The sequence below is a fragment of the Macaca nemestrina genome, chromosome 16 (genome assembly GCF_043159975.1).
Source record: "Macaca nemestrina isolate mMacNem1 chromosome 16, mMacNem.hap1, whole genome shotgun sequence".
Classification (NCBI taxonomy): Eukaryota; Metazoa; Chordata; class Mammalia; order Primates; family Cercopithecidae; genus Macaca; species Macaca nemestrina.
In genome coordinates, this window is record NC_092140.1 from 77,390,191 (window position 1) to 77,416,570 (window position 26,380).

At 40.6% G+C, this 26,380-nt stretch overlaps 2 protein-coding genes across 9 annotated transcripts in view; one reads left to right on the forward strand and one right to left on the reverse strand.

Moving 5' to 3' along the window:
* The window catches only part of LOC105490716 (RCC1 and BTB domain containing protein 1), a 57,401-nt gene extending 47,863 nt beyond the window's left edge, over positions 1 to 9,538 (forward strand). For all 4 annotated transcript variants that reach the window (XM_011756600.2, XM_011756598.2, XM_011756599.2 and 1 more), the window contains one exon: positions 5,122 to 9,538. In XM_011756600.2, the coding sequence (XP_011754902.1) occupies positions 5,122 to 5,262 (141 nt within the window). In that variant the 3' untranslated portion in view covers positions 5,263 to 9,538. The remainder of the gene's footprint in view (positions 1 to 5,121) is intronic.
* An 842-nt stretch (positions 9,539 to 10,380) lies between these two features.
* The window catches only part of LOC105490703 (PHD finger protein 11), a 28,283-nt gene continuing 12,283 nt past the window's right edge, over positions 10,381 to 26,380 (reverse strand). For all 5 annotated transcript variants that reach the window (XM_071081637.1, XM_071081641.1, XM_071081638.1 and 2 more), the window contains 8 exons: positions 26,084 to 26,191; positions 21,052 to 21,185; positions 18,550 to 18,596; positions 17,388 to 17,452; positions 16,233 to 16,299; positions 15,260 to 15,391; positions 13,062 to 13,133; positions 10,381 to 11,035 (listed from right to left, as the gene is read on the reverse strand). In XM_071081637.1, the coding sequence (XP_070937738.1) occupies positions 10,881 to 11,035; positions 13,062 to 13,133; positions 15,260 to 15,391; positions 16,233 to 16,299; positions 17,388 to 17,452; positions 18,550 to 18,596; positions 21,052 to 21,185; positions 26,084 to 26,191 (780 nt within the window). In that variant the 3' untranslated portion in view covers positions 10,381 to 10,880. The remainder of the gene's footprint in view (positions 11,036 to 13,061; positions 13,134 to 15,259; positions 15,392 to 16,232; positions 16,300 to 17,387; positions 17,453 to 18,549; positions 18,597 to 21,051; positions 21,186 to 26,083; positions 26,192 to 26,380) is intronic.

Genomic DNA, 26,380 nt, shown 5'->3' on the forward strand with positions numbered 1-26,380 from the left:
AACTATTATTTTTAGAACTCAACTTGGAGATACTAGATGACTTTGCCTTCGTTTTGTGGGCCAAACTGCTAGGAAGATGGAGACTACCTGCTTCCAATGTTTATTCTCTTTCTACGAAAGTATCTGAGGTTCCTCCATGCCCCCTTTTGACAAGATAGCTTTGAAGCAAATGTACACACAGTAAAGCAACAAAAATGTATGGACTCAGTAGTGACAGGGAGTTTCAAAAGTCAGTTGATGATTGTAGAGCCCTTGCTATGAACGTGTTATCAAACTGTCCACAAGTTTTATTAAGAAGCACTTGACAAAGGAACATTGAAATATTCCTTTGGTGCAGACCTGAATAAGTATTGACATCAGGGAGAAAATGTGGATAAAACATTGTTTCAAGATAGATCAGTCGCACACTGTAAAGTGATTCTTTTCAGGAAATTTTTTATTTTTATGTGTATTTGAACATTAAGAGAAACAGCTGGGAAGTATTATTTGTTTAACCGGAGTAGAGAACTTTCCAGAAAATCCTATGTGCTGAGCAACTTATATCTTATGATCTTACTTTTGGAGGGGAGCAATAAACACGAGCCCAGGAATCTAATTCTGAAGTTGATCGGGGGTCTGAGTACTGGACAGCTTGGTGCTAAGGCTTGGTGGCCAGCATTTTTTTCTTCTTTTTGTGGCCCAAATTAAAAGTCTTCAATCAGCAGTAGGCTGACACATGTTTTTTGCATAATGAGATAAATTATGTTTTTCCCATATGGTAGAATGTTTAAGTACATTTTGAAAACAAAAAACTTCTTTGATTTGGAATATTTTGTACTTGGTGTGCTATAACATGAATTATAGACTGACAGTTTTGGGTTTTATTTTTGCAGTTACTTTAACAACAGCTTGGACAGAGTTAGATGTGGTTCGTGATCTTGTGTCATCTGGGATGTGTCTTGGGGGAAGCTGTAATGCCAAGGCACCTGCTCACCCTGGTTAGGTGGTCTTCAAATTATTAACATTCAACTAGTTTAGCTTTGGAGTTTTAGGACGGGGTAAGAACTCCCTTAGAGGCTGCATTAGCATTTTTAAAAATGAGGGTATTAAGATAATCAATTCTCTGTGTTTTGTTTTGTTACTAAAGAAAATTTGTGGAAAGGAAAAACAACTTATTTTCAGAATGTATATATTGATTGGAATAGTTTAAGTGTTGAAAGATTTGGAATGATTTATAAATTATTTCAGGAGAGCAGTTTTTATTTTTATCTTCTTTGCTAATGACAATAAATCTGGTATTTTATCTCATTTGCGTTAGAACACTTTATAATCATTCCACCACATAACGTCATAAACAGAGTTTAGTTTCTAATACCAAGAAGACTGTATTAGACCCTTCCATTTTTATGCTCTTCACTTCCCTATCCCATGGGCTGTAAGAGGACTCTTTCATTCTGTCAGGAACTTTGTTCATCTCCTGGTCACATGATCCTTCTTGTCCTTCTTGGAATTGTTTTATTTAAAGCCCAGTTAGAAGTAAGAAGTCAACTATAACCATCCCTGTTATAGTTGACTTCTCACTTGGGCAAGAGTTGCATTTTCTTGCCTGTGTTATTGAAGATTTGATCCTTTGCAGAATGAAAGGAACAGATTATGTAGATTCTTATACTACTAAAGAGAGGTCAAGTCAGAAGGGCATTTGTCTAATTCGCTCATTAAGGGCAAACCGACGGTGGGCACTGGTTGCTAAGTGGTTCTGCTTGACTGTGCCACTCTCTGGTGAACTTGCAAATTCAAACGTCCCTCACCACGTGCATTCAGGGCTTCCTTTTACATAGATCTGCCTCAACCAAGGTTTAATTAGTTACTTACACAACCCAGATTTAGATTGTTTTCAGCATTCTCTAGTTTGACTTTTAATGTTTGGAACTTTTTAATATTTATTGCATACCCAGATACCTCAGCAGTTCAAACTAATTGGAGGGGAGGGGAAGGCAGTTTGATAGAACCATTTTCATGAGTATGTAAAGTGAATTGTGATTAGTGGCACCATTTGTATACCTACATTGTGTATAAAACTTCTTTTTTTTTTTTTTTTTGAGACGGAGTTTCACTCCTGTCTCCCAGGCTGCAGTGCAGTGGCACGATCTCTGCTTATGGCAACCTCTGCCTCTTGGGTTCAAGCGATTCTCCTGCCTCAGCCTCCCGAGTAGCTGGGATTACAGGCATGCGCCACCATATCCAGCTAATTTTGTATATATATTTTTTTTTTGGTAGAAACGGGGTTTCTCCATGTTGGCCAGGTTGGTCTCGAACTCCTGACCTCAGGTGATCTGCCCACCTTGGCCTCCCAAAGTACTGGGATTACAGGCATGAGCCACCGTACCTGGTCATAGAACTTCTTAAAGTTTATACTCAAGGTATTTGCTGCACAATTAGTAAGCTGAATAAACTCACTTTAAACTCACTTTTTCATATACAGTAGAAAGATCTTGAGTTCTACATCAATAGACACAAACTGATGAGGTTTGATGCCAGAGTTCACTGCACTCTTCCTGCGAATTTGAAATTATGTCATTAAAATTTAATACTTAAAGATTCTTCTCTGATATATTACATGATTTAAATAACTTTCTGTCGTTATGACTGGCTACTTCCAAAGTTATGTGTGAATAAAGTTTTCTGTTTTTGATAACTAAATTTTAAAATGTGACTTTTATGTCCCTGTGGAATATAATTTAGTCCTGAGAGCTATTTATTAATCATTGGGTGATAATGCGAGGCATAGTGATTTTTCTTTTTTTTTTGAGATGGAGTGTCGCTGTGTCGCCCAGGCAAGAGTGCAGTGGCGATCTCCGCTTGCTGCAAGCTCCGCCTCCCGGGTTCACGCCATTCTCCTGCCTCAGCCTCCCGAGTAGCTGGGACTACAGGCGCCCACCACCACGCACGGCTAAGTTTTTGTATTTTCATAGAGACGGGGTTTCACCGTGTTTGCCAGGATGGTCTCAATCTCCTGACCTTGTGATCAGCCCGCCTCCGCCTCCCAAAGTGCTGGGATTACAGGCGTGAGCCACCGCGCCTGGCCGCTTTTTCTTGAATAATAATCTGAGAGGGAATGCTTTATTCAGTTTCACATTTTAGTTTATTTTAATATATGGAGCATTTAGTTATGTATTTAGCCCACTGGGAATCTCTGATTAAAAACAAGAATCCAGAGACTGTGCTAACATCCTAAGTGCATTTCAAATTATCTAGAAAACAAACAAACGAAACAGCAGCTGGCTAGCACTCATTAGCTGTGGTTTATCTCTCTTTTTTTGTTTTCTTTTTCTTTTCTTTTTTTTTTTTTTTTTGAGGCTGAGTCTTGCTCTTTTGCCCAGGCTGGAGTGCAGTGGCTTAATCTCGGCTCACTGCAACCTCCCCTTCCTGGGTTCAAGTGATTCTCCTGCTTCAGCCTCCTGAGTAGCTGGGATTACAGGTGCACGCCACCATACCCGGCTAATTTTTGTATTTTTAGTAGAGACGGGGTTTCACCATGTTGGTCAAGCTGGTCTCGAACCCCTGACCTCGTGATCCACCCACCTCAGCCTCCCAAAGTGCTGAGATTACAAGCGTGAGCCACCGCGCCCGGCCTGTGGTTTATCTCTTAATGGTTATGTGACTGGGTGGGTTTCTGGAATTTACTTTGGGTATCTTTTAGCCAGGGACAGGAGGACCCTTAGAACAAGGAAATCATTGTTTGCTGACATCTGTGCTGAGAGCAGAAGAGGGGTCTCTCCATGTTCGTGTGGGCCCCTTCCACTCTGTCTAACATGCCCATCTCGTGGTGGCTGGAAATGTGCGGCCAAAACCTGCGGTTGAAATGTTGTCGAGCTTCTGGTTCGATAGAACCCGGAGTAATGACCTTCAATTTAGAACTTACCAGCTAGCCAAGTTATAATAAAGTCAAGCTATTTGTGATAAGAGCTTTTAGTGTAATTTCCTTTTATATATTGAGTCTTTGCATGCATTTCAGGTGCCTGATCGATTTAATAAATATATATTCCAACATCCTAAGGGACAGACTATATTAAAGTTTGGCAGGAGATGAAAGGGTGGATTAGCATAGGCAGGGATTGATTTTGAAATGGTTCTGGTGTACCACTTGTGGATGTTACTCCCCTGAATGTTGGTAATTGGTGACTTCTGTTTGTCTGACTGAAAACTAATCTGTGTAAATATACTTCTGTGGGATTGACTTTCTGAGATATTAGTGTAGTGGAAGTTGTAGTATTATTATTCTTCATGGCTTTAAAAATAAAGTCATTATTAGGAGAGCGTAAAAGTGAATTTAAGGTGAATTTTTTGGGATTTTCTTTCAGAACCTCTGCTCTGTCACCCAGGCTGGAGTGCAGTGGTGCGATCTTGGCTCACTGCAACCTCTGCCTCCCGGGCTCAAGCGATTCTCCTGCCTCAGTCTCCCGAGCAGCTGGGATTATAGGCACCCATCAGCACACCTGGCTAATTTTTGTATTTCTACTAGAAACGGGGTTTCCCTATGTTGGCCAGGCTGGTCTCGAACTCCTGACCTTCCACCTTCCTCGGCCTCCCAAAAGTGCTGGGATTACAGGCGTGAGCCACTGTGCCTGGCTGGGATTTTCTTTTTAATGTGCCACTTTAGGTTGACCATACTTCTTCATTACCTTTCTGCTTCTTAAACTAACCCACAGCTTAATTCTTTTCTCTGATGTCTTGAATGTGACAAAACACATTCTGTGGAATAAAGTGGCATTCATTCTGCCTTTTACAACGGTGTCTTTGACTATAACTAGATTATGTGATAATCGTGCAGGAAATTCTTTCCCCTGTAGGTCTTGTGTGTGTGTGTGTGTGTGTGTGCATGCACGTGTGTATGTGTGTGTGTTTTGAAGAGTCACACTTTGAGTTAGGGGACCATTGCTCTTACTGCGTTGAATAAATGGTATGTGTTTTTGTCACACCTACCTGTGGTCACCTTTTTGCCTAGTTTTAGGTATCTGGCCTCTCAAATATCTTTTCTGGGGGAGGGTGAGAGGTTTGGGGTGAAGGGCTTAGAGAGAAGTGATTCAATCAAAGTTGCCTAAAAAAGCCCTTTTTGTTTTTATTTTTGTTGTGTGTGTCCAGGATTTAGAAGAATTCTGCTTTAAGTTTTGCATCAATCATTTGACAGAAGTTACACAGACTGCAGCATTTTGGCAAATGGATGGCCCTCTGCTAAAGGAATTCATTGCTAAAGCCAGTAAATGTGGAGCCTTTAAGAACTGAAGCGCAAGGCTGCTGGGTTCTGTGTGAGTGCTCTGGGGCACTATTGAGGATGTGTCCGGTTTGTGCTCTACGGGTGATGTAATTCTGCAGGTAAAAGACCATCAGGTTGTTTTTTTCCACATCTGGGACACAGTTGTCTGTGTAAGAACATGTCAAGGGTGTATGGCTTTTCTTGAGCCCATTTGAAACAACTCTTGTTTCCAGATAAGTGTATTTTAAATGTGACCTTTCTTAAATTTGGGCTGGTACATGTAAAAGAGTGAAAGTTTAGTCGTTTTTGGTCTTGTTTTCATTTTTGATTAGAGGAACTTCTGAACTTGGAAAGGGGAAGTTGGCAGCAACTCTCCTGGGCCACATATCAACCATCTTCTGACAGCAGGAGCAGTGATAGTTGGGGGATTGTGAGATGAATGGAGAGGCCCCATCATGAATTAAAGATGCTGACCTGGGGATTGTTAAGTGCTGTCTTAGTTGCTAGCTTAGTAGCCTTACTGTGAAGGAATAATTAAGATTGTTTCAGACTTTTGTTTGTGTGCTTGTGTTGACTTTTTTAACTTCAAGATATATCAAAGTAATATTCAGTTTAACGTAAGTTAAACCTATTGAAATGATAATTATGTAAAGATAAATTTTCTAGGTTAGTCAAGATTTCTCTTAAGATTTAAGTGCATAAAGAGTAGTAATCTAGAAGTATCTGTGAAAAGTTAATAATGAAAGAAGTTTGATGAAGGTGAATATTTTATAAATTAGAATCTCCACTACTTATCCAACAGTGTTTTATTTCATTAAGGTAGAGCTTGAGAACTCAAGTTCAAATTGTCCCCCCCACCTTCTTCTATAAATGCAAACTTAAGAGGAAAATAATGATATACATACTCTTGCCTTCCTAAATTATGGCTGCTGAATCACCACATCTACAATATATGACTGGAAGAAGTGGTTCTTCAAGTCAGCCCTCTTACAGGACTTAATGGAATTTGCTTTATCTACTTTAGGTCAAATCCATCACACACTGGCTTATTTGAAACTTTATCATCTTTCACTTTTGGTTTTCCTCTGTTTTTAAACATCTTAGGTATAACATTTAGCACAATTTCACCTTGAAAAAGCACCCAAATTACGGCGTTCCTGAAAAGATCCTATTAAAAGACGGTAGTTGTTTTGAACTGGTTATGAAAGGTGACTCTGGGGTGTGAGAGTGTGCAGCTGTGAGTTTCATCATGCGTGTCCATTGAGCTTGCTTTAAGAACAATGTTTTGCTTTGCTCTCTGGTCCATGAACTCATTTCCATTGGAGTGAGCTCCCTTAGTGAACTTTGTCTCCTGCTTGGAAGGTCTCTCTTCTGAACCTGGAGCCTGAGTACATTTTCAGAGCCAAATTACAAGTGGGTGAAGACGTGCTGCAGTTACTAGTTTTGGCAATGTTTTATAATTTGTGTCTGTTGGGGTGGGAAGGGGAGTGAGGCCTCAAAGATAGGAATTCATTGATAGCTGAAATAGAGACAAGCCTAGTAGCTCCAGCCCCCTTTTCTTGACCATATCACAAGTGATTGAAGCCCAGTGAATTATTCTGTTAGAATTCATTCTACAACATGATAGAACCTTTCTTACTGGGTTCAGAAATGCACATTGATTTGTGCTGTGATGGGTGGTGTTTGTAACAATCACTGTTGTATAGGCTTATGATCTGAGCAAAATGTGAACTTTAGTATGTTTACTATTGCTCTTACTTGAAAAATTTTTTTTTCAAAAAAAAGCACAAATTAAAGTAGTAAATTCATATCCATAGATAGTTCATTCATTCTACAAATATTTACCAAGTTCCTAATGTAAGTGAAAGACCACTTCTCATGTTAGATTACTAAGTCATTTGTGTATGTGTGGCAGTGAAGAGAACAAGTCCTTCAAAAAGCATTTGATCGTCTTTATTTTTTTTAAATACACTCTCTTATTTTTCTACTTGGTTTTGTTGTTAATCATAGCAGGATATGACAACTCTTATTTGAACTGATTTTTTCTTCTAATATAATAATGGAAGCCAAAGTATCATATTTCTTAAGATAGCCCTAAATGTACTCTTGAACTTCTTACTGGAACAATGTTTGATACTCTAGTATATAGGCTGTATTTATGTAATATTTAGAATGACATGTTAATAAACAAAGTAACATTAAAACAGGCACGTAGAGTTGTTTTTTTCACTGAAAATCAGTAGTCTGCAGCCCTAAAAAGGAAAGAAATTCTGACACATGGTACACAGAGATGAACTTAAGGATATTATGCTAAGTAAAAGAAGCCAGTCACAAACAAATACTATGTATGTGATGCCACTTGTGTGATGTTCTTAGTCAAATTCATAGAGACTTAGTAGAATGGCCATTGCCAGTGTCTGAGGGGAGAGGAGAATGGGGAACTTGTTTAATGGATACAGACTTTCAGTTTACCAAGATGAAGAGTCCTTTAGGTCAGGGGTCCCCAACCCTCAGGCCACAGACCCATATTGGTCCCTGGCCTGTTGGGAAGAGGTCGCACAGCGGGAGGTGAGTGGCGGGTGAGTGAGCATTACTGCCTGAGTTCCGCCTCCTGTCAGATCAGTGGCAACATTAGAACATTAGATTCTCATAGGAGTGCAAACCCTATAGTGAACTGAGTATGCAAGGGATCTAGGTTATGTGCTCTGTATGAGAATCTAATGTCTGAGGTAGTACAGTTTCATCCCAAAACCATCCTCCCCACCCCCCACCAACTGCCCCATCCCACGGTCCATGGAAAAATTGTCTTCCATGAAACCAGTCCCTGGTGCCAAAAAGGTTGGGGACCGCTGCTTTAGGTGGATGGTGGTGACGGTTGCACAAAAATGAATGTTTAATGCCACTGAACCATATATTTAAAAATGATTGGGATGGCAAATTTTAGGTTATATATATTTTACCACAACAACAACAACAAATCATTAGTGTGATTCTTAATGGGTATCAGGCTAAAAATAGGTACACCATGACCATGTCAAGTGCTTGATTCTCAGCTGTACACAAACACATATCAGAGAAATCTTTGGATTTTATTCCTGCTGAAAGGTAGTACAGTTGAACTGGCACAGTAGAAAAATGTGTCTGTACCTTTGGGGGTACTTACATGAAGGGAAAGACATATTCTTTATCCTCAAGGAATATATGAATTATTAGGAGAGAGGGAGATAGGTTTAGGAATTAACAACACAATGAGATACTTATAAAGAGCTTTTCATAACAGTCAGTGAGAGAAAACCAAATAGGATGATGTGGTTTGGCTGTGTGTCCCCACCCAAATCTCATCTTGAATTGTAATCCTCAGGTGTTGAGGGAGAGACCTGGTGGGAGGTGACTGGATTATGGAGGCTGTTTCCCCCATGCTGTTCTCATGCTAGTGAGGGAGTTCTTATGAGATCTGACGGTTTTATAAATGGCAGTTCTTCCTGGGCTTTGCGTGCTCTCGCTCACCTGCCACACGTAAGACAGGCCTCTTCCCCTTCCGCCACAATTGTAAGTTTCTTGAGGCCTCCCCAGCCATGCGGAACTGAGTCCATTAAATGTCTTTCCTTTATAAATTACCCAGTCTCTGGTATTTCTTCATAACAGTGTGAGAACAGACTAATACAGAAATAGGGTTACACATGACAAGCAGTTAGTTGTTCTGAAGATAACACTTGTGTTGGATAGGGGAAAATATAAAGTGTCCTTTTAGCTCATCTCCAAAAAGTTAGAGGCACAAGCAAAGGCTTAGAGATGGGGGCTAATGAGCCTTCCAGAACTTACCATAATTAAGTTTGGTTAGAATGGAGAAAATAAGCTAGAAATGTTGGCAAGGGGAGTGTGTGTGGGTGTGTGCATGTGTTTTACATTTATTTCCCACAGTGCCAGACATTGTGCTCTCTGCTTCACATTTTATTTACTGTCCATATTTTGTCCCATAAGGTAGGCAGCATTATTCTCAGATTAAATAATCGGATTCAAGTTTTTCAGTAGTGACATAGCTGAAGTTCATACTCGGGTCCGCCTTAGAGGTTGCCCAGTAGCCGGCCTCATGGCCGCGAAACACGTGGTGCTCCATGATGCACAGTTACTTGCTGTGAGTCACAGCTTAAACGTGAAAGTAAAGTGGGGGACAAATGTTTTTTTTAAAATAAAGATCATGACATCAAAATGATTAGTCAGATAAACTTTGCGCTAAGATGGCTGGGCACGGTAGCTCACGCCTATAATCCTGGCACTGGAGGCCGAGGCAGGCGGATCACGAGGTCAAGAGATCGAGACCATCCTGGCTAACATGGTGAAACCCCGCCTCTACTAAAAATACGAAAGTTAGCTGGGCGTGGTGGTGCGCGCCTGTAGTCCCAGCTACTTGGGAGGCTGAGGCAGGAGAATTGCTTGAACCCGGGAGACAGAGGTTGCCTAGGGGAAATCTATTCAGAGGTTGTTGGAGGGGATCTTCGCTTCTCTAGTTTTTTTTTTTTTGAGACAGAGTCTCGTTCTGTCGCCCAGGCTGGAGTGCAGTGGCCGGATCTCAGCTCACTGCAAGCTCCGCCTCCCGGGTTTACGCCATTCTCCTGCCTCAGCCTCCCGAGTAGCTGGGACTACAGGTGCCCGCCACCTCGCCCGGCTAGTTTTTTGTATTTTTTAGTAGAGACGGGGTTTCACCATGTTAGCCAGGATGGTCTCGATCTCCTGACCTTGTGATCCGCCCGTCTCGGCCTCCCAAAGTGCTGGGATTGCAGGCTTGAGCCACTGCGCCCGGCCACTTCTCTAGTTTTTAAAATGCTCCACATGATTCTGATGTGTGGCCAGATTTGAAATCTACTGGTTTAGATTTTGTCCCTAAGATATAAGAACTTAGGCTAGAGCTGCCGATACAAGAGGAATGGAATGTTCTTTTTCATCTCCTGCAAATATTTTTCAAGTACTTATTTATTACATGTCAGACACCATGCTGGAGACTCAGTTTAAACCCATTTTGAGATGTAATATTATTGCAAGTCAGAGTACCACGGTAAAAAATGAGAACTGTGAATGTGAAGTTTTCAGGGGTCAGACATGGTAGTGTGGGCATAAAAACCAGAACTGTATATTATTAGGCTGAGAAAAATGTTAACTGTCAATTTTATTTCATTCTTGCATACTCCTGGTAATGTTCTTATTCAGAGTCCAGTTTAAAATTTAGGTATTTGTTTTGAAGATGATGAATCCCAACATGATAACTATGGCTGAAAAGGGATTTTTCAAAAGCAGACTTTGTGACACGAAAACAGGCAAATTTGGTACAAGTAAAGTAGTATAATCCAAATTTATTATATCTAAGAAGCATCATGGGCTGTAACTAGAATCAAAGGTTAATAACATTTTATGCACTTATTCTACAAACATTTACTGAGCATATTAGGTGCTGGGAATGTGACAGTGAACAAAAAACACAAGTAAGAGTGTGCAAAGAATGATCAAAATATCAACTAGCAAGAACATGGAAGAGCTGCCGGGGCCAAGAGGAAATGACTGGTTCTAAAGATGTGTGGATTTCACAGCCTGGTCTCTGGTTTTGAGCCCGATTGCAATTTAGCCTGACTCCTGGCTTAGGAAATGGTAATCCCTAATAAGACAGGGACGATACTGATGTAGAACTTGACATAAGATCTCTATTTTCTTGAAAAGAGCACAAGGTTTGTTTTAAGTCCTGAAGTAGCTCAATCTCTTCCTTCAACTGCTGCCGCCTTTGTTGAGATGCATGAATTTTTTTCTCTATTGCTATGAAAAGAATAAAAAAAAGATTTCAGATTATTCAGTAGTTTTATTAGAAATAATGTACCGTTTCTAGCCCCTTTCACTTGCAAGTACAGATACACAATCCTCATGCCTCCGAGGAAAAGGATCCAGAGCGTTATGGGCAGGAGCTGGTTTCTTTATGCCTTCACTTCCTCCTTCTAATTCAGGACAGAATTCTAACATTTATACACAAAGCTGCCCAGTAAACCCTTAAGATTTTGTGCACATTTATAGCAGAACAAGTCCCTTGGTATATATTTGAAAACTTGAAAATAGTGACTGTATAACCTTCATGCTATACTATATCCATTTATTGAGATATGATAATTGGAGAATGTGGCTAGAATACCAAGGTTAAGGACAAATCCCTCCTAAAAATGTGTTCAATTTTTAATGTTACATAAAAGCTTTAGGTTTCATTTAGAAACAGGAAGGCTTTTAATTGTGGAAACTTAGAAAAGCTTAGGAGGAAGATACTTAGGCTTTATAAATAACAAATAGTAGTCAATGGCAATGTAATTTTTAAAAGCCTCAAAATCAAAGTTAAAACACACACATACACAACTTTTATTCAGAATAACTGCATACCTATAGTTAATTTAAAATATTAGTAAGGCTAAATTAAGCAAGTTTTTATCAACCGGGATGGTGAAACCCACCTTTTAAATTGAATCTCATGCAGTTCCAAGTAGTGGCACCCCCCATACTACATTATAATCTATGTACTCCCACCTAACCCATCCAAGTAGTGATGTGTCACATGTGTCCTTACATGAAAGAAACACACACGGAAGTCCCCTACAAAATAACTCTTTTTAGAAAAAGATATTTAAGGCTGCTTTAAAAAAATATGGATACTGCCATATAGTAGCAGACATCCTCAAAAGACTATTAAAACAGACATTATTTTTGGTAGATTTTTCAAATATTTTTCCTGCTGGTTATAAATGTAGTAAAAAATTCAAACAGAAATGTATAATATAGAAAGCCAAAATGAGAAAGGTTGGCCGTGTTGAGACAGGGATATGAACTAATGATTTCTTCCCAGGGAAATTGTATTGTCTTCCTACCACATGCTGGAGAGACAGATACATCTGTGGAAACGCAGAGTGTGGAGGGCACTCTGTTGTGCAACTTCAGGGGGAGCCATCCACACCAATGCTGTGTGACTCTGTGCACGGCCTGCCCAGCCATGGGTGGCAGCCTCGATAGAGAAGTCAGACCGGACTCAGAAACAAGTGGAGGTGTAGCCTGTCGTGAGGGCATCTTAATGCTGAAAGGAGGACTCACTCAATAAATGGTTGATATTTAATAGGAAGGTTAAATCTCCCTCCTCCAAACCAAACCAGATTTTCTACTGCAAACATTTCTTGGCTATTCTGGCTTGCTCTTTTTTTTTTTTTTTTTTTTTTCCTGATGAACTTTAAATCAGTTGCAACCCTCCCTGATAAGAAATTAAATTAGATTTGAAGATTAATATTGGGAGAATTGAAATTTTGACCTATCCCACCAAGCGAGAGGGAGGCAAGTGGAGGGATGGTTTATCATAGCCTCGCCACGCAAGAGCAGAGAAGCCACAGGAAGCTTCACTAGCTCCTGCCTGGGCCACACACAGGCCAAAATATGCTCCAATTTTGGAATCAATTTTTTGTTGTCTCTACTTTTTTAATGAGTTTTTCTCATTACAAAAGTGTTTGTGTGTATATAGAAAATCTGGAAAATATAGCACTAAAAGAACAGACAAAAATCACTATAATCCAACTACCTACAACCAACTACCGTCTCCACCAGGTGCCGCTTTTGTCTGTGCACGTGTACTTATATATTTTTTTCCTCCGTGTGTGCAGGGGTGGGCAGGGGTCATACTGTTTTTGTAATTGGCTTTTCTCATTTAAGAAAACAATGAACATTCTTCTAAAATATTTTTATCACCTGTATAGTATATTGTTTCAATATGGTGATAAATATTTCTCGACTATGCTGCTCAGATATTATATAACTCATGTACCTGCTTGAAAATTTACAAATGTGTCTTCAAACAATCTGCAGTCAAAAAGTGCACTCCCGATTTCTTCATAGTCTGGAGGGAGAAAAACATTTTCAATATTAAACAGTTTGTATAGGCAGAAACTCCTCCATTTATATGTAATCCAAAACAGGGGAAAGGAAAGAGAGCAGTCATCTGCCATGAACTTTAATGTTAGACGGCGGCAGCAGCAGCAGCAGCAGCAGCACAGGGAAGCTGTCAGAAATGTAATTCTTGGCTCTTTTCTCTTCTCTTCTCCTCTTCCTCTTTCCCTCCTCTCCCCTCCCCTCCCCTCTCCTCTCCTGTCTTCTTTTCTTTGCTTTTTTTGAGACAGAATCTCACCCTGTTGCCCAGACTGGAGTGTAGTGGTGCAATCTTGGCTCACTGCAACCTCTGCCTCCTGGGTTGAAGCGATTCACCCGCCTCAGCCTCCCATGTAGTTGGGATTGCAGGCGCGCACCACCATGCCCGGCTACTTTTTGTATTTTTAGTAGAGACAGGGTTTCGCCATGTTGGCCAGGCTGGTCTTGAACTGCTGACCTCAGATGATCTGCCCACCTCGGGCTCCCAAAGTGCTGGGATTACAGGCGTGAGCCACTGCACCTGGCCCCCAATTCTTGGTATTTGTACTGAATCAGAATCTCTGTGGGATAGGCCCAGCTATCTGTGTCCTCACAAGCCCTACAGGTGATTCTCAGGCACACTGTTTGGGAAGTGCTTGGTCTAGAGGAAATAAATGAATAAAATAATATAATAAATGAGCTTTTGGAAATGTTTACTATCTCACTTTTTGGTTTTGCCCTATAAAAAATAATCCCATTCAAATACACATTTTTTATATTGTTGCCTACAATATAAGCTGTCCAGCTTGTCCTTGTAAAATAACTATATTTATAATAAAGGTTTTAAACTCATGGGATATAAGTTACAAGAAAGCTAAGTAAGGCTGGGCACAGTGACTCACACCTGTAATCCCCGCACTTTGGGAGGCCAGGGTGGACAGATCACTTGAGGTCAGGAGTTCAAGACCAGCCTGGCCAACATGGTGAAACTCCGTCTCTACTAAAAATACAAAAATTAGCCAGGCGTGGTGGCACATGCCTGTAATCCCAGCTACTCCGGAGACGGAGGCAAGGGAATCACTTAAACCCTGGAGGCAGAGGTTGCAATGAGCTGAGATCGCGCCACTGCACTTCAGCCTGGGAAAGACAGCGAGACTCTGCTTCAAAAAAAAAAAAAAAAAAAAAAAAAAAAAAAAAAAAAAAAGCTAAGTAGCTATATACCTGCACATACAAATGGAACTTTGGCTTCCCAAAGAGCTCTTTAAGAAAGAAACTTATTTAACAAAGTTCATCTCTAAACCAAACATCAATTAAAACATTAAAATTCCTTCTTCTATACTTTAAAGTTTGGGTTAACATTATTTAAAAAAGGACACTTGGCTTATTAAGGAATAGAATTTGAGTCAAATCAAAACTGTAACATAATACTGTTCTCAGATCTTAGCGACAGGAGTGCAGGGAAGTGGCAGGGGAGCATATGTGACTGAATCTGTCTCTGAATGGCACGTTCTGTTAGTGGCCAACCTGTAAGACACCTCTGGAAAATGTACCACAACTCTCAGGGCATCAGGTTACTTTTGACTAAATTACTGAGTTTGTAAATTACCCACATCCTGTTGATTTATGAAGCACAGTAGATCTGGTACAATGATTTTATTAAAGAACGAGGTAAAGGGCCAGGCATGGTGGCTCACGCCTATAATCCTAGCACTTTGGGGAGCCAAGGTGGGTGAATCATCTGAGGTCAGGAGTTCAAGACCAGCCTGGCCAACATGGTGAAACCCTGTCTCTACTAAAAATACAGAAAATTAACTGGGCATAGGGGCGTGTGCCTGTAATCCCAGCTACTCAGGAGGCTGAGACAGGAGAATCGCTTGAACCCAGGAGGCAGAGGCTGCAGCGAGCTGAGATCCCACCACTGCACTCTAGCCTGGGCAACAAGGGTGAAACTCTGTCTCACAAAAAAATAAAATAAAATAAAATAAAGAATGAGGTAAAGAAGAAGAAAAAAGTAGTATAGGAAGAAAATGGGCCTTTTTTTTTTCTTGGGTTTGTTTTGTTTTACATCTAGGTCTGGGAGAAGTCTCTATACTTAGAAATATTGCTATTCATCAGTACCTGATTCTGAAGTAGTCTCATCCATGAGTTTTTCTGGAATTGAATGAACTTTGTCTAATATTTCTTCAAGTAAGTAATTAAGAAGTCCTGCTTCCTTGCATTTCTTAAGAAAAGGAACTTTCACAGTTGCATCTAAGAGTAAGACAAACATTTGAGAAGGAAATAGTCTTAGGGCAGCTAATCATAAATTATTTTATGCTTATTTCTTCAGACCTTGCCTAGTGGTGGATGACATACTTAGTAAAATAATACAGCACCTTCACTGTTTCTATTAATTATAATTTCATCGTATCTCATTTTTTTTGGCCAGCTGAAACAATGAATGAAATGTTACAAAAAGTAAAAGTGAAAATTTCTCTGCTTACAATAACTATATCAGTTAAGAGGATTTTTTAAACATATAAAAACTGTAATTTTTAAAATTTCAATACCTTTTGGGGAACAGGTAGTTTCGGGTTACATGGATAAGTTCTTCAGTGATGATTTCTGAGATGTTGGTGCACCTGTCACCTGAGCAGTGTACACTGTTCCCGATATGTAGTTGAATTAAGGGATTTTAAAAGATTACCCTTAAATATTTGACATAACAGCCCCTGTCACTTTTTGTCACAGTTTGTATGTGTTGTTAGTGGAATGTCTATTTCTTTAAAGAACAGAGAACTACAGTTACAGGGGTCACAGTGTGAGGGGTGACATATCACTGGATTCTGAGCTCAGGCAAGCCTGTCTGCGTCTTTATTAAGAGGTCTGTCTTTTCTTAATACTGAAGACAACGGACCATTCCAACCTAAGTTATCTTGATATGCTGGGATTACAATAAAGTGGATAGTTACGATAAAGACTTATACTCATTAATTACTACAAGCCTAGAAGAATAAAGATTTAGGCGGGATACCAAGTTTGAAACACGTGGGTTGACATTTTTTGTAAGTATTGTAGGCCATATTTGTCACAGACAACACTTAGTGCAAACCTGTGTGTCTACCATGCTCTTCTTTCACTTGTCTTACGAATGTATTACATTTCATTGTTTCGGGTGACTAGAAGGAGAGAAAATCAAGATTGCATTACATTGATTTTAATATTGCATAAAATGAAAACCAGTCTTTTGCTGTCCATAACTAAATGATACGCCTACAGTAAAAATCATGCCCTGGCTGGGCGCGGTGGCTCACACCTATAATCTCAGAATTTTGGGAGGACGAGGTGGGCGGATCACAAGGTCAGGAGTTGGAGACCAGCCTGGACAACATGGTGAAACCCTGTCTCTACTAAAAATACAAAAATTAGGCAGGCGTGGTGGTGCACGCCTGTAATCCCAGCTACTCAGGAGGTTGAGGCAGAAGAATTGCTTGAATCCGGGAGGCAGAGGTTGCAGTGAGCCAAGATCGCACCATTGCACTCCAGCCTGGGCGAAAGAGCAAAACTCTGTCTCAAAACAACAACAACAACAACAACAACAACAACAAAACGCCCCATATTCATATTTAGATGTAAACAGCAAATGTATTTTTGTTTTGTATTATAAAACATCAAGAGGTGTTTGACAAGCACCCCTTGTATAAACAGGAGGAGGTGAAGGTTGCTGGCTCATATGAATTTAGCTTATACGTGCTGATGTATAAAAACTTTCAAATCCCCAAAATACTTTCATACGTTTTATACATAATAATCCAGAAGTTTATAAGAGCTACAAATGTGGTCAGGTGTGGGCCATGCAGCTGGGAAATACTTGGTTCCATAAGGATGTTTGACTGCACCCTCTGCCCGTTTTACCTGTAAGCACCTGTGGGGTCAGATGCTCTCACTAGTTTGGTGCCAGGGAATTTATAGGAGCTCAGAATGTCACCTCCTGAAGGTTATGTGCTTGGAACTTCCAGCTTCATTTTCATGCTCATCTCATTGTGATACTATCATCTAGGAATTATCTAAGAGCTTCCCGACTATGGGATTCTTCCTAAAAAGGCAGCCTCAGGAGCAGCCTTAGCTGAGAACACAAATGAAGAATGTTCTACAAAGGCTGTCTGTTCGGATGATTTGGAAAGTACATTTCACCTGACATTCAGACTGGTTTAAATAAGGACTCTGTATGAAGAAATGCAAAGCTATAAAAACTAAGTCAGATTACCTGTATATGATTGCCTGAGAGGTGTTTCTTCCTTCCTCTTTTTCTTTTCACTCCTGAAAACTTAGCTAAAAATAGAAACCATTTAAAAATTAGAATCCATAAAGGAAAAGATTACTGTTGGACTACATGAAATATACAACTCATATGCCAAAAGTTTTTACAAAGTCAAAAGATATGGCAAACTAAGTGTTTGCAGCACTTATGATAAAGGGTTAATTTAAAAAATATTATAAGTTTAATGCAAAACAGGTAAATTGAGTAGAAAAATGGGCATATGGGGAACTCTCTGGGGAGAGGGTGCATTGAATAGAAAAATGAACAAATTGGGTCATAGGAAAACAAATATAATTGGTGAAAAGATATGGGAATGCACTCAATTTCACTCATAAGTGAAGATATTCAAAGTAAAACAGACTAATAAAGATGAAGATATTTAATAGATGACATTTGCAAGGGTTTGGTTAAGTGTGTATTGCTGATGCTTTTCCGTCAGTAAACACTGATTTAAAGCAGAATTTGTAGTAGCACTTCCTGCTGAGTTAAAAGGGTAATGACTGAAAAATGACTGTAGAGGTGCTATTTGGAGAGTGTTGTTCATCACCATAAAATGCAGTTGGCATGACGCAGAACTAAGTCTTCCAACGAGGTCCTGACTCCAGTTCACAGTGAACATTGCAGATTTAGTGCTGCTAAGACACTGCTGTTCCACTCATGAATGAAAGTATACCCCATAACTCCAGTTAGCCAGGATCCAGTCTGCCTTAATTAGAACTGAAATGCTAACCATGCATCCTTAGGGAATTTTCACTCAGGGAAAGTGTAGCACTTTTTAAATTTTATCTACTGAAAATTCTTATGGAAGAGAAGCAGTCCCAAAAGTCAAGGCTTTTTCCCATGTCTTAGTTTGGTTCTGTGAGTGTAGGGAGAATGAAAGATACCAGCGAATGGTTCAAAGAGAGTAAGTCTTGTTCATAAAGAAGAAAAAATTAGTTAGTTATATCACATAGTACACAAATAAGTTGTCAATTTTCTAGATATGTAAAATTTTAACTCAAGTATTTATATTTTAATTCAATGAAGCTAGAAAATTGGGACTATTCCTTATATTACCTAAATGTTTACCTTTCTTTAAAACCCACAGTGCTAAATTTTAGGAACTTACCACTTGGAGCGCTGTTCGGGAATTGAGCATGTTGTTGGCAAAGCAGTCTGAAATATTTAATTTCAAAGAATTGTAAAATATTTTTATTTACAGTTTTCAAATATGTCTATTTTTGTGATTAAAAACATACTACCCTACTTTTCATGATGGTGTCACACTAAAGTTTTTTTTTTTTTTTTTAAAGCTGTTTAAACCTGTGTAAAATTAGTGACCCCCACTGAGTGCAGACGGGAGGCCCAGTTAGATGTCTTTTATGCCCTCAGGGACTTAGGAAGATGATTATGTTCTTTCAAGGAATGAGTACTGATGAAGTATTATGAACAATACTAGTTCATATACAGTGGTCAGTGGGATTTTACTGTATAAAGAGACCTAAAGACATGCAGATTTCCATCTGACGTACAAGATTCTGCTGGTTTTCAACAATAAATAGCACAAAATTGCATGCATTAATTTGAGGAAAAAGTAGTTTTCAATGAAAACAGATATTTGCCCCAGATCTTAGATTTGACCTACAAAGGGCCTAGAACTGATTAGTATCTTCCAAGAGAAAGCAGCAGCATAGCAGGCTACGATGAAGAAATGAAGTGAGGCTGGGCGCAGTGGCTCATGCCTGTAATCCCAGCACTTTGGGAGGCTGAGGCGGGTGGGTCACGAGGTCAAGAAATGGAGACCTTCCTGGCCAACATGGTGAAACCCCGTCTCTACTAAAAATACAAAAATTAGCTGGGCGTGGTGGCACATGCTGGTAGTCCCAGCTATTCGGGAGGCTGAGGCAGGAGAATCGCTTGAACCTGGGAGGCTGGAGGTTGCAATGAGCTGAGATTGCACCATTGCACTCCAGCCTGGCCACAGAAGACTCCGTCTTTAAAAAAAACAAAAAAGAAATGAAGTGAATCGTTTTATAGAGCTGCTCAGGCTGCTTTCTTTCTAACCTTTCCTCCTCCTCGGCACCCAGCTTCATCTCCCTTCCTCTCCAGATGGCGTGGACTCTCAGGAAGCAGTGGCCTCCTCGCCTAGGGGAATGCCGTTTCTTCCCATCTTATACCACTTCCCACCTCCTCCATGCAGCCTTCCCAGCAACACCGAAACAAAGTTAATCTCCTCCCACTTTGATTCTGGTATCTCTGAGCACTTTCACTTCCCAAGTACTTAAATTTTTTCAAACATATAAAACAGTGTCGAAAATATCAGGATGAACCCCCATGTTCCCATCCATTCCACAGTGTCAACAATTCTCAACTCAATGCCAAGCTCCCTTCATGTAACCCCTCCTTCTCTGGTTATCCCATGTGCTTCTGTTTGCATTGACCCTTCTTCTGGGCTTCCCACCAGGTGATAACTTCTCTGAGGTTCAATCTATATTTTATTCTTCTTTGTATCTCGTAGCACCTAGCAAGGTGCCTCATGTATGATAAGCATGAAGGTTTAAATTCAGTTTAAAAATGCATAAAAATTCACCTGTTCCTTGAAAAAACAATGCAAGAAGACTATTTTATTGAGTCCCTATTTGTTCTTCTAATGGGTTTTTCAAACTTTAAGCTATAGCAGGGACTTCATTCCTTTTTGTTTGATCTTGTGTTTAAGGTCATTTTAAAGGTCATACCAAAACGAGTTCTTTGGGAAGGTAAATAATAAAAATGAAACTCTGAGACTATAACAACCTGTGAGTTTCTTAGAAAATCAAATATAAAAAGAAGTACAGTATGAAATTTACATATTTACACATTTCATGCCTGATTAGCAACAAAATACTTACGGAACTTGCTCAAAATTACATTTAAAATTGTTTAGCAAGCTTCTTTCAATGGTAGGCTTCCTTCGTGTTTTAGAATATATAGCCCCCATACCTGAAGACAACATGGTGGCAAAGAGCGAGGACTCGGAAGTCCTGCAGCCCAGCTCTGCCACTGACTAGCTGTGTAACCTGGGCACAAGTCACTGAGTGTCTCAAGGCCCCAGTTTCCTCCTCTGGAAAGTGAAGATAATAGTATATATCTCAGTTGACTATTATGAGGATTAAATGAGTTAACATTTGTAAAGCACTTAGAACTGTGCTTGGCATAAAGCAAGTGGTTATTAAAGAAATAAATAAAATAGTGCCTGGAACACTATGGGAAAATTGGGAATATACGCCCACCGGCAGGAAAAAACAGCAGCCTCTGAATGGAATTTAAAAAAAATCATCCTAAGAATGTAACATAGCTCACAAAAATCACATTTAAAAAAATCATGCTCTCCTAACATTGAGCTCATTATTCAAGATATTGTGACTAAAATTATATATATATATATATATATTTCACTGAAATTCAAAATTCACGTAACCCCTGGGCATCCCGCAAACTGGCTATGTTCTCATTTCAAAACCATTTACATAAAATTAATCTTTATTTATTAAAAAAAATAGACTTTTTTTTAAAAAAAAGTCTCCTTGTCTTAATCTAACCATTCCTTATCCCAATCCCCCAAATGTGGTTTTAAAAATGTTTTATTAAATACTTATAAATTCCTCGAACTCCATCAGACTGTGGAACTGCGTCGTCCTTCTTGGCACAGAAAAAGTGGTAATTCTTGTTACAGTTTTTTAAATCACATCCCACGGTGGCTCCTCTTTTATGACAAAATTTACATTTCTACAGAAGAATAGATTTTACTGAGTAAGTACCTGTTTGTTGTTATTTGTTAAAATTCAAAGATATCATTACATGTTATTTAAGTTCCAGGAGCCCTGCATTTTATCCTGGCATCATGAGCAAGGTTCCATCCTGTTACAAACATTAGGGTACAGTACTTACATTTGGCTGCTCATTTGGGAATTTTGGCAAAACCTCAGCTAACTGGAATGCTTGGACAGACAGTTTTGTAATGATCTGATTAAAAGCGGAAAATGCTTTTTGTTTCAAAAAAACCAATCTCTCTATTTTAAAAATAATTTTCTAAAAAGCAGAGCAGGCAAACTTGTCCAGCTCCAGGCAAGGGGCCCCACTAGGGGGCCCTTTGAGACAGGCGAGAGTGGCCGCTGGCTGTGCCACTAAGAGTGGTGTGATTTCTCTTTCGGACTTAGACCCTGCCGTGGGTGATAATGTCTGTCTTACAGAGTTGCTATTGAGGATAATGTGAGATAAAGTAAGGGAAACCTCCTTGGAATCTAGGTAGTAGGGCCAAACATTTTAAAAAGTTCTACAACTCTATTAACAGTTTTTTCTTAGTTCAATTTATTTGCTCCCTGCCTTGTATTTATTTATCTATCTGGTATTTTATATGTGAGAGTGGTGTCATGATGGCTAGGCAGCGTGTGGCCACAGCAGCCTCACTGGTTTAGGGGAATCCAGCCAGGACCAAGGCTGATCCGCATGATACTCTGGCTGAATGACGTGGGGGCCCAGTGAACTCGCCTTGCAGAACAGGAGGTCACTCACACCATAGCCCAGGGTCGGCACAAGCAAGCACAGAAACAGTTAAAGGAAATTCAAATATAGGCAAGAAATAAGGTTATGATAAAGGTGGAAATTCAAATCAGAGCATACAAGAACGATCATTTAATTTGGGAGGAGGGTAACTGGCTATGTATATAGGAAAAAATAAAGTTAGATCCCTACCTCACAATATACTCCTGAATAAGTTGTACATGGATTAAAGCTCTAACTAGATAATGTTAAACAAAAAACTCTTAAAGATTAGGAAATATAGGAGAAAGAAAAAAAGCATAGTATGGAGGCAAGGAAGGCTGTCTAAGGCAGGAAGAAAACCCAGAAGCCACAAATGAAAACTCTTGACAGGCTAGGTGTGGTGGCCCATACCTGTAATCCTAGTACTTTGGGAGGCTGAGGCAGGAGGATTGCTTGAGCCCAGGAGTTCGAGACCAGCTTGGGCAACACAGTGAGACCTAATCTCTACAAAAAAACTTTAAAAGTCAGCTGGGCATAGTGGCACACTCCTGTAGTCCCAGCTATGTGGGAGGCTGAGGCCAGAAGATAGCTTGGGCCCGGGAAATCAAGGCTGTGGTGAGCTGTGATTGCACCACTGTACTCCAGCCTGGGCGACAGAAGGACTGACAGAGCCTACTATACAAAAATTTTAAACTTCCATTTTTATAGTGAGGGCATTAAAAAATATTTGAAAGACAAGGAAAAGATGGAAAGAAAAATGTTTGTAACATACTAGATAAAGTTTTCAGATTCTGAAAACCTGCAAAAAAATGGTAACTGGCAAATTACAGAAGAAAAAACACAAATGGCTAATGAACATTTATTCATTTAAAAATACATGAGTATATAGTATTTATTTAGTATGCAGTAGCTATGATGTAGCAGGCACGGTTTTAGGATAAGGGAAAACAGTAGTGGACAAAGCAGAGAAGATGCCTGTCCACGTGAGGCTTACATTCTATCGGAGACAAGGTACAATGATCAAATAAAGCAAAGTTTAAAACATCTCACAAAGTTATATACACATTATATCGAATTAAAATAGGGTGAAGTGACAGAGTGTCACTGGGTCCCTACTTCAGATTGGGCAGTCAGTAAAATGTGTCACCTCTAAGGAGGTGATATGGAAGCTGAGATCTGAATAATAATAAAAGCTCCCAGATGCAAAAAGGAGGAGGAAAGACATTCTAAGCAGAGGGCCTTGGGTCTTGGCCACAAGAATGAGCTTCCCCACTGGCAAGCTACAGCAAGGACAAGACAGATGGCCAGTGCTGTTGGAGCAGCGAAGTGGGCACGACGAAGCCTTGGGATGATCAAAGGGGTAAGTAAGGGCTGGATCAAGTGGGACTTACACGCCAGAGTAAGGAGTTGGGTTTTATCTTTGTGCAAGGGGAACATAAACTGATTAACATTTTTGAAAGATCACTCGGGCTGCTGGGCTGCTGCTGGACGGAGAACAAAGGGCTGGGGTAGGGATGGCAGGAGAGACAGTGGGGTGAGGGTCAGTACTAGCTTTAGAGAACAAGATGGGTGTCTTCACTATGGTGGATTACTGACGCTGAGAGAAGTGGGCAGATGAATGCAAGATGCATCTAGGAGTTTGTGCCCATGGGCTTGATGTTGGGCTGGGAGGTTGACGAGGAAAAGAGAGTCCTTAGACTTGGGGCTTGGGCAAATGGATAATGATGGTGCTGTTTACTGGGATGAAGAATGAGCAGATTTAGATGGGGAGTGTGTGTGTGTGTGTGTGTGTGTGTGTGTGTGTGTGTGTGTGTGTGTGTAGGAGATGGAACTGTATTTTTTTGGCCACTTTACTCTGAAATGCTATTGGATGCTCATGTGGCTGTGTCAGATTGGTAGTCCGAATCCTAGGGAGGAGCCTGCTTGCTGAGGGCCCCTGCTGCTCACCCTCGAGGCACTTGCCCAGCTGTACTGAAACCACCACAGCACTGGCCTGTCCCTACGACGGGTGTGTGCCATGTATCTGCCCACATAGTCCAAGGGTTCCATAAATGCTGTGAGTGGGTAACTATTACCTCAGGTGACTTTCCTCTCTTCTCTCCTTTATCCTCTACTTCCAACCCATCCCAAAGCCTTCCCAGTAGGGAAGTCTGCATCCCAAGATCTGCAGAAACCCTCAGGTACCTGCTTTCTGCCAAATATTATGCCTCCAGTCAACTGCCCTCATTTCTCAGCCTGGGTCTCTTCATGACTGGATGGCCACTAGAATTTCACACAGATTTCTTTAACTCTATGTCTCCCCACTCAAATCCAATTAGTGAAGAGCAACAAAAATATTCTAGTTGAGGTTTGTCTGCTACTTTCTAATTAGAGGGGCTCCCTGTTCACCCATCTCATCACACCCAAAATCCTAGGGACATGGCACTGTGAGCACTAATGATGTCAGCAGCCAGTCTTGCCAAGTATTTATTAGTATAGGGTACACATTGAGAGCAGGATCCACACATTCTTTCTTTCTTTCTTTCTTTTTTAAATTTGAGACAGAGTCTCACTCTGTTGCCCAGGTTGGAGTACAGTGGTGAGCTCATAGCTCACTGCAGCCTTGACTTTCCAGGCTCACGTAATCCTCCTACCTCAGCCTCCTAAGTAGCTGGGACTACAGGTATATGCCAATGTGTTGGGCTAATTTTTTTTTTTTTTTTTGGTAAAGACAGGGTCCCACTATGTTGCCCAGGTTGGTCTCAAATTCCTGGGCTCAAGCAGTCCTCCTGCCTTGACTTCCCAAAGTGCTGGGATTAGAGGCATGCACCACCATGCCTGGGCCACACACAGTCCATTTTTATGACTTGCTTCAGGACCTACTACAGTATTGTATACACTGCCTAAGACAGCATAATTTGCAGAATTCCATCTAGACTGTTCCCTTTCACCCTGAACTTTCCATTTCTTCGATTTACAAAATGGGCATCGTTTTACCTATAGCTGGGAGTTTACCTAGAACAGTGTATGTAACACACCTACCACAGGATGCTGCTGATGCTGATGCCTTGCAAAGACTAACTGTTTGTCCCCGGTCATTAACCCTGTGGTTGTAGTCAGAGTGTGAGGTGCTCACACTTGCTGTCCTGCTTACTAAGATGTGAAGGGTCCTTGAGAGGAAGTCACTGCAATAAGCCCAGTGGAATGACTTCTCAGCATTTCTTCCTTCCTGAAGAGCCCCCTTATGACCCATGGGGAGCTGACCCCAGCTCCCAGGGTAGACCCTGATTAGTTATGGCCACCCCCAGCAGTTGGTGCAGAAAGAGGGGTGTAACCTAATTAAACTTTTAGAAGGGGGCTTATTCCATGTGTAGGGATGACCTTTCTCTTTCACTGGATATGAACAAGAAAGCCTGATGCTTCAGTTGCTGCCTGCGGCCACCCTATGACCACAAGGAGACCAGCTGATGTTGGGGACAGGAGGCCAGAGAGGAAGAATCTGGGCCCCTGATGACATCAAGCCACTGAATCAACCAGCTTGGAAAGCAGGTGTTTTCTCCGATCAAGTGAAAAAGTAAGCATCCTCTTTGTAAAAGTCTGTTTAACTTGAGCTTACTTCTACTTACAGCAAAAGCATTCTAACTCAGATCACTTTCCTGGTGAAGTATATGGTAGTGTAGTTTAAAATATTAAATGTTGGACGGGCGTGGTGGCTCACGCCTGTAATCCCAGCACTTTGGGAGGCCAAGGCGGGCAGATCACCTGAGGTCAGGAGTTCGAGACCGGCCTGGCCAACATGGTGAAACCCTGTCTCTACTAAAAATATGAAAATTTACCGAGCATGGTGGCCTATGCCTGTAATCCCAGCTACTCGGGAGGCTGAGGCAGGAGAATTGCTTGAACCCAGGAGGTGGAGGTTGCAGTGAGCTGAGACCACGTCACTGCACTCTAGCCTGGGCAACAAGAGCAAAACTCTGTCTCAAAATAAATAAATAAATAATTAAATGTTAAGTTGAATTGAGGTTTCCAATACAGTTCCTACTTCTTTCAGCTCTCCAAGAAGATTCTCTATCCCTAGTTTATCAGTCAAATAGACTTCCTTTGGAATGCATCCCCTGAGGCTCTGTTCATCCAGTATAAGAAATAACATCATTTACACTTACCAACTTCCTTCCTCTCTGGATTTCTTTCTTTACTGATTCCACATCAAAACTTCTATCAAGATTAAGTGGATCATGATCCTCACATTCCACAAGTCCTGAAGAATACAGCTGCAGATTGGAAAAAAAAATCCAGAGTATGCACAAAGTAATATTGAAAGCTACATATCAGAAAATCATACCAAAAGTGGAAAATCAAACCAGGAGTGGGAAATGGACTGGGGGTAAAACAGTGGCAACCTTTGGGAATGGATGAACAGACCATAAGCCATCCCATTTCTCTGGGAATGACCCTGGTTT